The following is a 16,103-nucleotide window of genomic DNA, read 5'->3' as shown; positions in this document are numbered from 1 at the left end:
ATCACAATACAGAATACACAAGATATACACAATAAATATTCATATACAAAAAATTAAGCATAATGCAGATTCCAACTTATATACAGTAAACAACAGCACATTAATAATGATAAACATTTAAATGAATCCAGGACTAAACCTTAGTTATATTAGGACATTTAAGTAGTTTTTACAAACATACATTGCAAAAAACAATACTGGTGTGAATCTTGAGACAAAACAATGGCATTGATAATATGTTAGCACCTTGTTTTTAAATTAAGACACCTCAAACATGCATTTTAATCAGGGACTAGGATAAGCCATGTCCGGGAAACCTCCCCATAGACATTCAACCAACATTAAACGTTTTTGCAAGTAGGATCCAAAAGTCTGGAATTAGCTAAATCCTGTTATAGTCTTAGCATGTGCCATTTAATGTCTATATATAGCTTAAAGGACAGGCACCACATCAGTATGCCATATGTACGTTGTGTGTAATCACCTTTGTGAATTTTGCTTTTATATTACTCATTTGAATATTCCTAATTTTTTATGATGCTGTACCCTTACGAAAATTAACCATGTTTTTAGTGGTAAAAGTGTAACCATGTTTTTTTGGTGTATTGCTATAATAGCAAAACCATGGTTTTACTACAGTGATCATCCATGGTTTAACTATGGTTATTAAAAATGGTTATTGTCATTGGTTAATTTTCATAAGAGTAATGCTTTTAAGTCTTTTAAATATAGGCAATAGTGTTGATGCTCTCAAGTCTTTTTAAAAAAACTATTTGTGTTTAATGTTTAAACATTAATGTTTGCACATTGTTAAGTAACCTGTGTTTGTGTGTGTGTGTGTGTGTGTGTGTGTGTGTTTGTGTGTGTGTGTACCTGGTAATTATCACGTTGTGGGGATCAAATGTCCCCACTAAGATAGGAATACCAGTGTTTTTGTGACCTCGTGGGGACATTTTGATGTCCTCATGAGGAAACAAGCTTATAAATCAAACAGAATGATGTTTATTGAAAATCTAAGGTACAAGAAAGTTTTCTGTGATGGTTGGGGTTTGGGCTAGGGGAAGGGAATAGAATATACAGTTTGTACAGTATAAAATGCATTACGTCTATGGAATGTCCTCATAAAACATGGATACCAGAATGTGTGAGTGTGTGTGTGTGTGTGTGTGTGTGTGTGTGTGTGTGTGTGTGTGTGTGTGTGTGTGCGCGCCGATGAACATTCTGTGTGCTCGGACATGATGTGCGTCACATGTCTCTGTTGGTGGGTGTGGATCTTGTGTCTGATCTGAATGGTGAAGAAGTCAGCAGCACAAGCATCTTTTGTGTAGAGATCTTTGTAGTGGGGCGAGTAACAGCGTGACACGAGTGATTAGCAATGCAAAGCTCCGGTCAGGCACGCCATATTCCAATGCACACTAGGGAAACATCAACCCTTTCCTATACCACTTCAACTGCAGTTTCTTCTTCTGCTCAGGGACCTCATCAACCGCAGGTAAATTTCAGCCAAATACCAACCCTATCAAAAACAGTACTAAACCTACGAATTAAACCCTGTCATAATCAACTACCAACCATGTTCAATCCAACAACTCAGTAACAATCAACCAACTACCAGACCACCAGCAGAGTAACCCCCATTCTTACTTCTGATTTATTAAAGTCACTTTTTTCAAAAGGAACACATAATAATATAATACAGACTATATGAAATCATAACATAATCTAACCAAACCCCAACATCTGCTAATTGTGTGAAAAGTTGCTTTCTTGGCACTTGAGACTCTGATGTGTTTTGGTTTAAGTTCAGTTAATTTCACCTAACTTAACTATAGCTATGATCTTGATACAGAATGCATCTGCACCACAAAGAAAAAGCTTTTCATTCAAATAATATAAAAACAAAGCAACAACAATAACCCTGCAATGTGACAATTTCTCTGATATCCAGGTTAAAGTCTCATAATTGACTTCATTCACTGGTTTAACTTTAATTTCAATCTTTGACATGTCCTTTCTCAGTCAATATTAAAGATATCAAGGTTATATTTTTACAAAATCATCTTTACATGATATAGGATGTTTTAATGTAGAAAACAGTAAATCACAAAAAAATGACGTTAGCTGGGTTTTCACAGACAGTCACATTTAACAGCAATTTTCAGCAATAAATAAATGCATGAGGGAAAGCATCAAATAAATATAGTATTAGTGTTGGGGGTAACGCATTACAAGTAACTTGCATTACGTAATAATATTACTTTTCTGAAAAAACGAGTAAATTAACGCAATACTTTTTAAATGTACACATTAATATTTGAGTTACTTTTTTAAAAAAAAGTAATCCAAGTTACTTTTTTAGTTTAATTAATTCTATAAAAATTATGTACTGAATTAAACTAAACATTATGCACTCTATGTGTACACGCCTGTGTGGTAACAGTTTGAATCAAAAACTGAGATGGCAGAGCAGAGCTCGACATTTTTGTGATGAAATATGTAATTTCTGAATGCAAAACTTTTTAGTCATAAAACACCTACAAGGCCTGAAAGAGATCAATCTTCAGCCAAAAAAACTAGTAACGCAAGAGTAGTTAAAAAGTAACGCAAGCATTACTTTCCATGGAAAGTAACTTAGTAATGCAATTAGTTACTTTTTTTGGGAGTAACTTGCATTACTTTTAAAAGTAACTTTCCCCAACATTGTATAATGTTTATGCATGTCTTGCACTTACTTAAAATTGGTCTCTGCATTACTAAACACTAATTTTGATAAATGCGCACATATAATCAAACATTATTGACCAATTCCATCTTTCTACTACCAAACCCACTTCTGACCAAATCTAACCTCACCTCTTACTTCCTAATGAATGTTCATACTCCCTACCAATTCTGTCTAAACTAACCTATTAATACCAAGTTCACAATGAGCATAAAATAGTAAATTATGGTTTCATTTGGCCTCTGAGGCAAATGAGACAAATCTATGAGGTAGGAAGAGAACGAGATGGAAGGTACTCAGTGACCCATATCACACAAAAGCACACACTCTTGTTCTGTGACTGAACCTACGCTTTCATTGTGTGATTGGAGAATGACATTGGCTGAGAGATTGCTAGTCACATGGTTGGCCGTGCCCGTGCCTTCATAAATGGTCGCAGAATGCAGGAGACGGTCTATCTGAAAGAATTATGATTACGGATACGCACATAGACGCAGACACACAGCAGACACGGCGGGTCTCAGAACCCCTCCGCGCGGGCTCTGCCCATGCCACTAACAACACCTGCAAGGCCTGGTAATGCTGAATACTACACAAATATTTAATCCTTTAACAAGTTGCTGCTGTTATAGATTTGTTTGTAGGTTAACTATGGACTTGCTTGTTTTGTGAAATTTGTATGCTGTTTGGTAAATGTGACCTTGACTGTGAAAACTTTTTTGTGAATTATTGATTTCCATAAATTCATCCTATATAAATGTAAGAATATTCTGTGCAAATATAACCTTAATATTAACTGAGTAAGGCCATGTGAAAATTTATTTAAAAATCAATGAGTGAAATCAAACTTTAATGCTTACAAAACAATCAGATTATGAGACTTTAACCTTGATTTCACAAGCAGGTCAAAAATGTGAAAATTCCAGCCCTTCAAAATTGAGTTTTCAGAAATTGTATTTTTTATTGTTGTGTCATTATCATGCTATTATAAGGCATTGTCACAGACGTAATATGCAGAGACAGATGTGATTTACATATATGCATTTGGCAGGTGCTTTTGTGTACATTTTCTATGTGTGTTCACTGGGAATCAAACCCACAACCTTTGTGTTGCTAACACAGTGTTCTACCAATTAAGATATAGATTATTATTACACTCACCTAAAGGATTATTAGTACTCCATACTAATACTGTGTTTGACCCCCTTTCGCCTTCAGAACTACTTTAATTCTATGTGGCATTGATTCAACAAGGTGCTGAAAGCATTCTTTAGAAATGTTGGCCCATATTGATAAGATAGCATCTTGCAGTTGATGAAGATTTGTGAGATGCACATCCAGGGCACGAAGCTCCCGTTCCGCCGCATCCCAAAGATGCTCTATTGGGTTGAGATCTGGTGACTGTGGGGGCCATTTTAGTACAGTGAACTCATTGTCATGTTCAAGAAATCAGTTTAAAAATGATTTGAGCTTTGTGACATGGTGCATTATCCTGCTGGAAGTAGCCATCAGAGGATGGGTACATGATTGGTCATAAAGGGATGGACATGGTAGGCTCAGGTAGGCCGTGGTATTTAAACGATGCCAACACCAGCATGCACAGTGGTAACAAGGCATGATGGATCCATGTTTTCATTCTGTTTATGCCAAATTCTGACTCTACCATCTAAATGCTTCAACAGAAATAGAGACTCATCAGACCAGGCCACATTTTTCCAGTTTTCAACTGTCCAATATTGGTGAGCTCGTGCAAATTGTAGCCTCTTTTTCCTATTTGTAGTGGAGATGAGTGGTACCCGGTGGGGTCTTCTGCTGTTGTAGCCCATCCGCCTCAAGGTTTTGCGTGTTGTGGCTTCACAAATGCTTTGCTGCATACCTCGGTTGTAATGAGTGGTTATTTCAGTCAAAGTTGCTCTTCTATCAGCTTGAATCAGGCGGCCCATTCTCCTCTGACCTCTAGCATCAACAAGACATTTTTGCCCACAGGACTGACGCATACTGGATGTTTTTCCCTTTTCACACCATTCTTTGTAAACCCTAGAAATGGTTGTGAGTGAAAATCCCAGTAACTGAGCAGATTGTGAAATAGTCAGACCGGCCCTTCTGGCACCTACAACCATGCCACACTCAAAATTGCTTAAATCACCTTACTTTCCAATTCTGACATTCAGTTTGGAGTTCAAGTGATTGTCTTAACCAGGACCACACCCCTAAATGTATTGAAGCAACTGCCATGCGATTGGTTGATTAGATAATTGCATTAATGAGAAATTGAACAGGTGTTCCTAATAATCCTTTAGGTGAGTGTATATATAATATAGATTGGTTATTATCACAGGCCAAAAATCTACTCAAAAAAAAAAAAAAAATGCTGGGATACTTTTAACCCAGCCTTGAGTCAAACCCACCCGTTGGGTTAAATTAGCTCAGATTTTTTTTATATTTCATCAAAAGTGGGTTGAAACAACAAAGCATAGTTTTGTTGTGTTTGTCCATTTTTAATCCAATGCTGGTTTGAAAATAACCTAGCATATTTGTTAGTGTGTGCTTCCTAACATTGGTGCTTTGCTCTGACTTTCAGAACTGGAGGCTAAAATGAACTGGGCATCTTTATATGCCACTGTCAGTGGCATAAACCGGCATTCAACAGGAATCGGGCGGATCTGGCTTTCTGTCCTCTTCATTTTCCGGATCCTGATTCTGGTGGTGGCGGCGGAGAGCGTTTGGGGTGATGAGAAAGCACATTTTATCTGCAACACTCAGCAGCCGGGCTGCAACAGTGTATGCTACGACCATTTCTTCCCCATCTCTCATATTCGCCTGTGGGCCCTGCAGCTCATCATGGTCTCTACCCCTGCCCTGTTGGTTACAATGCACATTGCGCATCGTCGGCACGTTGATAAAAAGTTGTCCCGCCAGGCAGGCCGCACCAATCCGAAGGACCTAGAGCTGATAAAGAATCAAAAAATGAAGATTACCGGTGGACTCTGGTGGACTTACATGATAAGCCTATTGTTCCGGGTGCTGTTCGAATCTGCATTTATGTATCTATTCTACATGATTTATCCCGGCTATAAGATGTTCCGGCTAGTAAAGTGTGACTCTTACCCCTGCCCGAACATAGTCGACTGCTTTGTGTCCAGGCCAACTGAGAAAACAGTCTTCACTATATTCATGCTTGCCGTGTCCGGCATCTGCATCCTGCTCAACATCGCAGAAATCGTCTTTCTTGTTGCTAGGGCAACAAGTCGACACCTGAATAATTCCAAGGACTCCCCAGTGGGAACCTGGATCAGTCAGAAACTGGGTTGAATTTAGAAATGCACTGAAAATAGTTCAGTGCATTGAGTCTAGATCACTTTACTCAAGTCTTAATTTGACACAATGTTAATAGGGCTAATAATATCTTCACATTATTTATTGATGTCTTTTTTAGTCTATACACTACAAACACATACATAATATTTAACTTCATAAAATCAAAATGTAAATGAAATCTCACTGTTTATAAAGTTTTAAACTTATATTGTAGCTAAAAACTTTACAATAAAATAAAATACTTGAATTATATTTGGGAGAATGTTTATGACATATTTTACACACTGACACACACATTTTAAAGATCAAAAAGAACAACTTTATTGACAATATTAGGATTTTGGAAGGTACACTCTAAAAATGGCTGGGTTATTATTGACCCATTATGGGTAAATATTGGACAGAACACACCACTGGGTTAAAATTGACCCAATGCTGGGTTGTTTTAACCCAACTGCTGGGATTTTATACCCCATGATCGCATAACAACAACCCAACATGGGGTAATTTTTAACCCAGCACGTGTTTTGTCCAATATGTACCCATTATGGGTCAAAAATAACCCAGCCATTTTTAGAATGTATAAATATAAAATGGACATGTCTGTGTTCTTCAAAGGAAAGTGTACATTTGTACACTGCACAGTTTCCTCCCTAAGCGTTTTTCAATTTCTAATCTTGTTTTTTTGGTTTTTAATTTGCATTTTTTTGTAGTGTCAACAACATGAGTGCTTCAAAGCACAAATTCATATAAGGATGTAATTATAAAGAATAAGAAAGAATGCAAGAAAGAAAATGCTGTTTAAGGTTTATTATTAATGTGCAAGGTTTCTATATTTTTAGGTGGACACACAGCAGGAGTGATTCTGTAGTCCTGATGATGCTGATATTCATGTTTGTTTGGCATCCGTACAAGGCTTTGCCTCTAGGTGATGCTACAGTCCCAAAAAACAACATCAGAGAAATAAATTAAAGGGATAGTTCACCCAAAAATGAAAAATCTGTCATCATTTTTTCACTGTCATGTTGTGTCAAACCTGTATTAATTTCTTTGTTCTGATGAACACAAAGGAAGATATTTTGAGGAATGTTTGTAACCAAACCATTCGTGGACCCCATTAACTTTCACAAACGGTTTGGTTACAAACATTACTCAAAATATCTTCATTTGTGTATATCAGAACAAAGAAATTTATACAGGTTTGACACGACATGAGAGTGAAAAAATTATGACAGAATTTTCATTTTTGGGTGAACTGTCCCTTTAAAAGTTTGATCCACAATTGCTAGTATCTCAGCCATGATAAAGGCAAGCCTATGATGACAGTATAGAAACATGTTAACATGTTTATATTTAATATAAAATAATTTTACACAACAACACCAATAAAAAATTAATATTATATTATTATTATTAATTTTACATTAAACATGGGCAGTTAACATATTACTGTTAAATTAATAAAGGTAATAAAGATTTTAGATATTTGAGGTCACCAGGTCTGGTGGCATAATGATTATATTATCCTTATTATCTGAAAACGCTTTTTATGCACTTTTGTTGGATGAATCCAATGTGACTCTAGATAAACAAACAGTGCTTATTCCTTTATTCCGTTCGAAATAACATATAGATCCCATTTTCTGGTTCAATTACTTCACCAATTATACCAAATAATCTTAAATAGCTTGGGTTTTCTTTGTCATATCACAAGCCAGTTTTATGACTGATCCAATTTTACCCGGGTTGATAAAATTAAAAATACACAATCGTCTGTATGACCTTTACAGACCTAGACATACCAAATGCAAAGACGCACAAGCCTGCACATTCTGTGTCTGTCTCACTCTCTGTCTGCCTCTCTCTTTCTTTTTCTCTTTCTCTCTTGCTTACTGTCTCATCTCTTGAATCATTTTCTCTCAATCCCTTGCTCTCATACTGATCTCTATTTGACAGGTTTTGAAAAGAGAAATAAAAACAGACGGACAGACACACAGATACAAACAGACAGTCTTTATTTCAAAGACTTGTTCCCATCAAAAAGAGAAATGCTTTCATTTGAACTGACTGTATCTTGTGAGCTCTACCATTGGTCCTGACAGCTGTCATTCACCAGGAAGGCTCTGAGAAACAAGGCAGGTGGTACAGTCTTCAAAATTCTCCCTAGGGATTGTGTTCCCTGCCAAAATTAACCCTAACACACACACACACACACGCACATATGTACAGTGTATTTCTTTAGGACAGGACCCTCTTTCTGTATAAACCTATGGTGGAGTACAGAAGAAAGTGTGTGAGACAAGGCCTTGCTCTGCGTGTACACTTGTAAACTCTTGTTAATGTTTGTCTGTGAAGAGACCATTCCTATTCTGGACTTTTAAGCAAGGTGAGTTTTAATCTATAGAAATACACATATACACAAAAATGCATACATCTAATACACGTTAAACTGTTGTGAAACCTTTATACATAGTGTATGAGCTTTCAACATTCTCAGTGAAGACAAAGAGGAACATCTGACTGAAAGATCAATACAATTACTCCAGTAAACTTTTTCTCTTTATTTACTTGTAACACTTTTTGGTTTCTTTCACATAACTGCTGTATGTGCATTATAGAGTAATGGAAGCAGGTGATGGCAGAATTATTTTTATACTAATCAAATCTTGAAAAAGGAAAATGATTTCTATATTTAGTATTATGACTAATGCAAATGAATCATATTTGACTGAGTGATTAAGGATTTGAAATAAGCTTTTAGTGGTTAGTTAAAGGGATAGTTCACTTTGGGATGGGCATTCTGTCATCATTTACTCAGCTTCGGGTTGTTCTGGACCTGTGTGATTTTTTTTCTGATGAACACATAAAAGATATTTTGAGGAATTATGGTAAACACACAGCAGTAAGTGACCATAGACTTCCATAGTAGGAAAAAAATATTTTGGAAGTATTGTGATAAATGACTAAAGAAATATTTTGATAAATGATGGTAAAGACACAGTTGATGGTACCCATTAAATTCCATCATAATTTTTTATTCCTACTATGGAGGTCTGTGGTCATTTACTGCTGTGTGTTTATCATCATTTCTCAGAATATCTTCTTTTGTGTTTATCACAAAAAAGAAATTCATACAGGTTTAGAACAACATAAGGATGAGTAAATGATGACAGAATTTTCATTTTAAAGTGAAACAGCTGAAATATTTAAGAAGTTATTGAAATTAATTTAGACACTTTCTGTGTATTTGAGAATAAAAAAATTAAGCATGTTCTGCAAATAATGATTTTCTTATTTTTGGTATTTTTGTCTTGTTTTCCAGTACAAAGATTTAAGAAGCAAAATTACATAAGATTAAGCTTTGTGGAAAGTGTATAAAAATTAAGCAAATGTATGTTACAAATATTTGCCAATTGAGTAAGAAATGTAAAGGGATAGATTAGCTTAAAATGTATCATTATTTAACCCCCCCCATGTGTTTTTTTTCCAGAACATGTTAAAATTACATTGAAAAAAGTGTTGTTTGGGGTTTGGTTAAATTCCAAAAAAATTATTTTTTATACATTTTTGTGTAATTCTATTAACACATTATGTGTCATTTTGTGTTGATTTTGTGTTCAAATTAATAAAAGTACCGGTAACACAAAATGTGTTGTTCCAATTTAAACACAGAGATGTGTCTGGTTTGGTACAACGCATTTAGTGTATTGTCCCCAAAATAACACTGATTGTGTTGTTTTTAACACATCCGCTCTTAAGAGTGCTTTAAAATGACCCCAAAATGCTAAACAACTCCACTCAACATGTATCATATACTCCTAAGGACACTTAAAAAATATCATAAAAAAGTAAACACCATAAAACTGCTAATAATAATGTGCACTGAAAAAGAGGCAACACTTAAAAAAAATCTGCATTTGGTTTCTGAAGAAGAAAGAAAGACATTGGGGGTAGAACAACACAAGGGTGAGTAAATAATGACAACAACTCACATTGCTTTCTAAGTAAATGTATCTTGATTTAACAATGGGAGCAAGACAAAAATATCGAGTAAGAAAATAATTTTTTTACAGTGTGAAATGTGTGTGTGTTTTAGAGAAAAACTGCTAAGCTGAAAAACACAGCAACTTTACCATGAGGCTTTTGAAATAATAAAGATTTAAGTAAGTGACATTAAGATCATATTTTTAAGGATGTTAACAGTGTGCATTTTAGGAAAAATGTCTTGATGGAGTCTAACGGCTTTTGCATGGCGCAATCTGGAGTTCAGGTTGTAGTTTAGATGTATAATTTACTGTTTCGCTGGGAAGCTGTGAATAGACAAGTATACGTGATACAGGAAGGGTGAAGTGTGTTAAGGAATTCTCATGTAAGTGTGAGTGAGTGTGTATGTAGGGGTCGAGTATGTCCACCTGTTTCAGGTCAACCTCAGGCATGAGGACTTGCCAATCATGCCACGTGACCAAATATAACAACACATCCCTCAAACATGACAGAAAACTTTCAACGCACGCCTCTATTTCTATGTGTATTGAAACGTCTAGCAGGGAAATGAAAATAGTTCCAACTTACTCTACTTTGCAAAAAAAGAGAAATAGAGGAGAAGATCAAATCTATTTACAATCAGAAGTCAAATAAATATAGATATTTTTTGTATGTATACATTGCAGGTGGACACACAGCAGTAATGGGAGACTGGAGCTCTCTTGGGAAGCTTTTGGAAAGCGCCCAGGAACACTCCACTGTAGTTGGGAAAGTCTGGCTCTCTGTACTCTTCATCTTCCGTATTCTGGTCCTCGGTGCGGCTGCGGAGAAGGTCTGGGGTGATGAACAGTCTGGGTTTACCTGCGACACCAAGCAGCCCGGTTGTCAGAACGTATGTTACGACAAAACCTTCCCCATCTCTCACATACGATTCTGGGTGATGCAGATCATCTTTATTTCCACCCCTACCTTGATCTATCTGGGCCACATCTTGCATCTGGTGCGCATGGAGCAAAAACAGAAACGTAGCGATGCAGACGGGCCAGAGAGACAGGCGCTGCTGAGCACCAAAGCCGGAAAAGGTCCCATCCGGGATGATCAGGGCAAGATTCGCCTGCAGGGGGTTTTGCTACGCACGTATGTCTTCAACATCATCTTCAAAACACTGTTTGAGGTGGGCTTCATTGTCGCACAGTACTTCCTGTACGGATTTGAACTGAAGCCACTGTACACCTGCAACAGGTGGCCTTGCCCAAACACGGTAAACTGCTACATCTCACGACCTACAGAGAAAACCATCTTCATCATCTTCATGCTGGCCGTGGCCTGTGTGTCACTACTACTCAATCTGGTGGAAATGTATCACCTGGGGTTTACCAAGTGCAGGCAGGGCCTCCGTTACCGTCGTTCCCACTCCGTATGCGACACCGAATCTAAAACGCCCAGCGAGGACGCCGTGGTCCAATTCGTGGCCAGCTACCCTTATTTCCCCCCTCACGCACCACCTCCGGCAGCCTTTCCGGCAGATCCCCATTTCAACCTCGCGGAACCGGACGGGACCTTTCCTCCTCATGGTAGCCGATCTGTTTATAAGCAGAACAGAGAGAACATGGCTGTAGAGCGCAGTGGAAAGCCCGATCAAGCAGAGGTCAAGAGCAACAAAACCTCCAGTTCGGTGCCTGGATCTCCCGCAAGCCAACATCGCAGGCCCAGCCATTCAAGTCGCTATAGCAACAACAAGACAAGGATGGATGACCTTAAAATCTAAAGGACGGGATACTCTGATTCAGAGCACTTTTAGCACTGAACGCGCCATTCAGAGTGAGATCGAAACAGGGAAGATGCTCAGACAGAATATGAGTCAGTTGGTGTGTTGCTTTACTTGAATTAAAACTTGATTTATTTTTGTGGGATCAATGCGACGGCAGAAAGATTGATCTTGATTATACATTGAACAGGTTGAAGTGCCAATCATGGACTGAATCATGCTTTTAATTGATCTGAAAACATTTTCAGTTACCAGCAATAAAATCTTCATGAGACTTACGGGTAAAATGCTGATGTTGAAATTTTGTGAACTGCTTAAGCTCTAAAGTGTAATGGTTGTCATGGAAACATACTTGCTTTCTTTAGATCAATTAAGATAGTTACAGAAAGCTGATTTACTTATAGTGCCAACCGTAATGACATTTTACAGCAACCAAACATCTTGTGTTTACACACGTTTACGCATTGTTTTCTCTATATACTAAAATGCTTGTTGTTTCAGCGCATGGTTAAGTAAAATATGGACAAGCCCACATTTGGTTTACATGAACATTATATTAAAGGATAGTTCGCCTTAAAATGAAAATTCTGTCATCATTTACTCATCCTCATGTTGTTCTAATCTTTGAATTTCTTTTTTCTGTTGAACACAAGGATATTTTGAGAAATGATGGTGGACACACAGCGGATGGTGGCCATTGACTTCCATAGTAGGAAAAAAATATTTTGGAAGTATTGTGATAAATGATGAAGAAAATATTTTGATAAGTGATGGTAAGCACACAGTTAATGGTACCCATTAAATTCCATCATATTTTTTTATTCCTAGTGTGGAGGTCAATGGTCACTATCTGCTGTGTTTTTGCCATCATTTCTTAAAATATATTCTTGTGTGTTTATCAGAAAAAAGAAATTCATACAGGTTTAGAACAACATGAGAACATTTTAAGGTGAACTATCCCTTTATCCTAGAAAATGTTTATATTTTACTCAACAATGGGTTAAATAACGCAGCATTTTGAGTTGAGACAACCCAGCAAAATTACAACTCAAAGGGTTGAGTTTGTGCCCTTTTGACCCAATCCTGGGTTGAAAATATCCCCTGATTTTTTTTTGAGTGTATAAGATGTCCACATTTGGTCAAGCCATGGGTTGAAACAAACCATACAGTGTAAAAAGTGAAAGTTGGATTACCTTATAAAAAATACTAACACCTAAAAAATATATTTTTTCAACTTTAAGTGAAATTTAAGTGCAAAAAGCTTACATTTTTAGCTGTTACCTTAAAGTTCTTTCACCTGAAATTTATTCACTTAAAGTGAGCAAATTTAAGTTGAACAAACTTAAAAATTTAGGTGTTACCAATTAAAGCATTTTTTGTGTAGATCCAACTTTCACTCTTTACAGTGTAGATAAATTTAAACCCAGCGGTTGGGTTTGTTCATATTTTACTCAGCATTTTATAGTGTATTGTATCTAAATGAGATTTTAAAGAAAAATACAAATGGACAGTTTTAGAGAAATTATAGCCCATATTCTACTTAAAATATTGAGTTCAATTTGTGTGGACATGAAGTCTACATGACAGGTTTTAGTTTACAATCTCATGGCAACTTGAATGTATTTTACAAGGCTAATTTGTACAATCACATTCTTTCGAGTGATTTTGGGTTAGGGGCGGAGTTTGGGGATGGGCTTTCATTATTGTTTTTTTCCAGTAATTATACATTTTTGTACGATTCACTTTATGATTTCCCCGTGAGATCAGGCTGATAGGGTCATATTGCCATGTACTGTAAAAAGTAAAAGGTTGGTTAAACTGCATTTGGTAGCACCTAAAAAACTTTATTTCACTTACATTTTTCACCCTGCAGTAAAACTAAAATGAAAATTTAAGTCGAATAAACTTAAATTTTGGAGGTGTTACCAATTGAAGTAACTTTTTAAGTTGATCCAACTATTCACTTTTAACAATGTGCATGCTTACCATTAGTGTATCTATAGTCAGTTTAAAACAGTTTAGCTTGAGAACCAACAGTGCATGAATAAATCGTCCACACATTGATATAAACCAAAGTTGCTATGTGCAAGTTCTCTTTTTAAATAAACACCACGGCCTATTCTTAGAGTGTTCACAGACACACTGTATGGGTGTTTTCAAAGTGAAACCTGAGATAGGTCTGACAGGCTAATGGTAAGAAACACAGACTGGCTAAATCTGTACCAAAACTTCTGAATTGGCCGAAAGCATCCAAGTGGATTCCATAAATTCCACAATACTGAAGTGTATGACTGGACAGTTATTGTAATGGCTACAATCTGAGCTCTGTCACAAATCCTGGTGAATAGCCTTTTTGTCAAATGCTTCATCCTAATGGAAATGCTCTTCAAAGCAACTCACACACAAATATTGGGCAAAACAGAATGTATGTTTTTTTTAAATAATGAATTCAAAATGAAAGATAGGCCGGTAATAGAGAAGGTCTCTTATAAAACATGATTTCTTTGCTGTGGAAGTGTGCCTATCAAAACTGTTGATTATGAGGGCATCCCACTAGTTTTTTGAAAAACAAGAGCATGTCACATTGGAAAGGCATATAACTAGAGACCTTCTACAGAAATGCTCCATCATTTTTTCAAAAACACAATATTGGCTGCTCTTTATAACTTTATAACTAACTCAGCAAAGTTTCTCGTATAATAAATTGAATGTGTTCCTAGTATTGTACAGTAAAATGTTTGCCATTAAAGCAATATTATATGAACAAGTGTGCTCTTTATGACTCATAACTGGTTTTGCAACTGTGGTCAGGGTTGGAGGTCACGATGTAAAGCAATGCCAACTTGTGACAATCACAAAATATGTTAACTTTCTTCATTGATGTTTGTTGAGGTCCTGATGTGCAGATCACAGCAGGGTACTGTCTGCATGCCTGCAGGTGGTACTGATCACACCAGAGACCTTCTACACACACCTGCAGTTAGGATTGATCACATCATTGACAGCGCTGTTGTAGTCCTGCTTATATCATTTTCAGTGTCAAGACTCAGGAGGCTTAATGTGATTTAACCGCGCAGAACACAGTGCGTTCTTGAACAAACAACTTTGTTGGTCAGTATTTCTTGGGCTAATGCAATTATTGTTGTTGTTAGGAACAAATGATTTTTTCAAGGAACATATTTTACTTGGTTAAGTCACATTGTGCTTTTTGGGTCCTTATGGTTGTAAGCTTGATCATAAAATTAAAATAACCTTTGGTATTAAAAAAACCTTTCATGAACTTTTATGAAAACAAATTACGAAAAGTCTTCCTTCCACTGGAAAAAAATTTGCCCTGCTGATGGTAGCTGCGTTTCCATTACAGATTTGCGCAAAACTTTAGCGTTGTTTTTTAAATGTCGACAAAAGACTATCGCAAAATGACAGCGTTTCCATTAATTGATGATATGCGACTAAGGGACAGATTTACTAACAGCTTGCGCAAGTGCAAACCATGATTTCAGCATTAAACAATGACTGTCGGGATTTACTAAAGAGGCCCAGTGGATATTTAACGCTAAAAAGGTGTGGTCTAGTTATTTTTGCAACTGACCTTTGCATATGCATTTCTAGGAGTTTCCTTTTCAGATACAAAATTTATGGGAGGAGATTATTTACATTTATTTGTTTATTATTTAATGCCAAAAAAGCATGTCTAAAATCATTTTGCCCTTGAATTGGAATCACATAGATCAGAGAGCGTGTGGTACACAGCAGAGGATTTTTTAACATGTAATTTGCTGGAGGAAATAAAGGAGGAGTCACTAAGTCACACAATACCGAGCATTTCAAAACTTGTAAGTCGGCATTTTTTGTCCTCCAGTTCTTTTCAGTATACAATGGCTTCATTAGATGAGATTTCCCACCCCCAATTTTCAGCTGAGATGTTCGTGGTGCTGAACTCAAGCGCATCACGCTTTAGTAGATCCCCAGCTCGAACTGATTTTGCCAAGTGGTTGATGTCCTCAGGGCAACATATTGTGTTGACCCAAGGACAACATTTTTCTAAATAAAACCTAAACCTACCCCAACCCTAACCATAACCAAACCCTAAAATCAGAGGGACATGATAAGTAAAAAAACAATGGTCTAGAAACAGCTAATCTTGGTTGTAAGCTTAAACTTAAAACAAACTATAATCTTATTTCTGAAATCTGATTGGCTGATTGAAATGTTGTTCCAGGGTCAACATAATGTTGCCCTGAGGACATCAACCACCCGGCAAAACCAGGAGAGCCTAGATGCCCATCACCTCGTCATCAGTGCTGATTA

At 36.7% G+C, this 16,103-nt stretch overlaps 2 protein-coding genes across 4 annotated transcripts; both read left to right on the top strand.

The window, feature by feature from the left end:
* Positions 1 to 1,326: 1,326 nt before the first annotated feature.
* Positions 1,327 to 6,292, top strand: gjb1a (gap junction protein beta 1a). 2 transcript variants are annotated; one of them, XM_055198949.2, is made up of 2 exons: positions 1,327 to 1,492; positions 5,304 to 6,292. In XM_055198949.2, the coding sequence occupies exon 2, from the start codon at positions 5,318 to 5,320 to the stop codon at positions 6,032 to 6,034; it is 717 nt and encodes a 238-aa protein (XP_055054924.1). In that variant the 5' UTR covers positions 1,327 to 1,492; positions 5,304 to 5,317; the 3' UTR covers positions 6,035 to 6,292. The 2 variants fall into 2 exon arrangements, with proteins under 2 accessions (XP_055054924.1, XP_055054923.1); XM_055198948.2 differs by lacking the exon at positions 1,327 to 1,492 and adding an exon at positions 2,907 to 3,298.
* A 1,234-nt stretch (positions 6,293 to 7,526) lies between these two features.
* gja2 (gap junction protein, alpha 2) lies at positions 7,527 to 12,955 on the top strand. 2 transcript variants are annotated; one of them, XM_055198956.2, is made up of 3 exons: positions 7,527 to 8,426; positions 10,137 to 10,203; positions 10,711 to 12,955. In XM_055198956.2, exon 3 carries the CDS (start codon positions 10,728 to 10,730, stop codon positions 11,790 to 11,792), a length of 1,065 nt encoding a protein of 354 aa, XP_055054931.1. In that variant the 5' UTR covers positions 7,527 to 8,426; positions 10,137 to 10,203; positions 10,711 to 10,727; the 3' UTR covers positions 11,793 to 12,955. The 2 variants fall into 2 exon arrangements, with proteins under 2 accessions (XP_055054931.1, XP_055054930.1); XM_055198955.2 differs by lacking the exon at positions 10,137 to 10,203 and having other exon boundaries at positions 7,528 to 8,426; positions 10,711 to 12,949.
* The last annotated feature ends 3,148 nt before the right edge of the window (positions 12,956 to 16,103 follow it).

This window comes from Misgurnus anguillicaudatus, chromosome 22 (genome assembly GCF_027580225.2).
Source record: "Misgurnus anguillicaudatus chromosome 22, ASM2758022v2, whole genome shotgun sequence".
Lineage (NCBI taxonomy): Eukaryota > Metazoa > Chordata > Actinopteri > Cypriniformes > Cobitidae > Misgurnus > Misgurnus anguillicaudatus.
Note: the sequence above shows the minus strand (reverse complement) of the source record. Positions and strands in the feature narration are given on the sequence as shown.

Bases quoted from the DNA above. Each gene is read 5' to 3' on its own strand.
- gjb1a (XM_055198948.2), top strand. From the start codon at position 3,271: ATGCCACTAACAACACCTGCAAGGCCTG. The intron at 3,299-5,303 runs GTAATGCTGAAT...TCTGACTTTCAG, and splicing joins AACAACACCTGCAAGGCCTG to AACTGGAGGCTAAAATGAAC.
- gja2 (XM_055198956.2), top strand. From the start codon at position 10,728: ATGGGAGACTGGAGCTCTCTTGGGAAGCTTTTGGAAAGCGCCCAGGAA.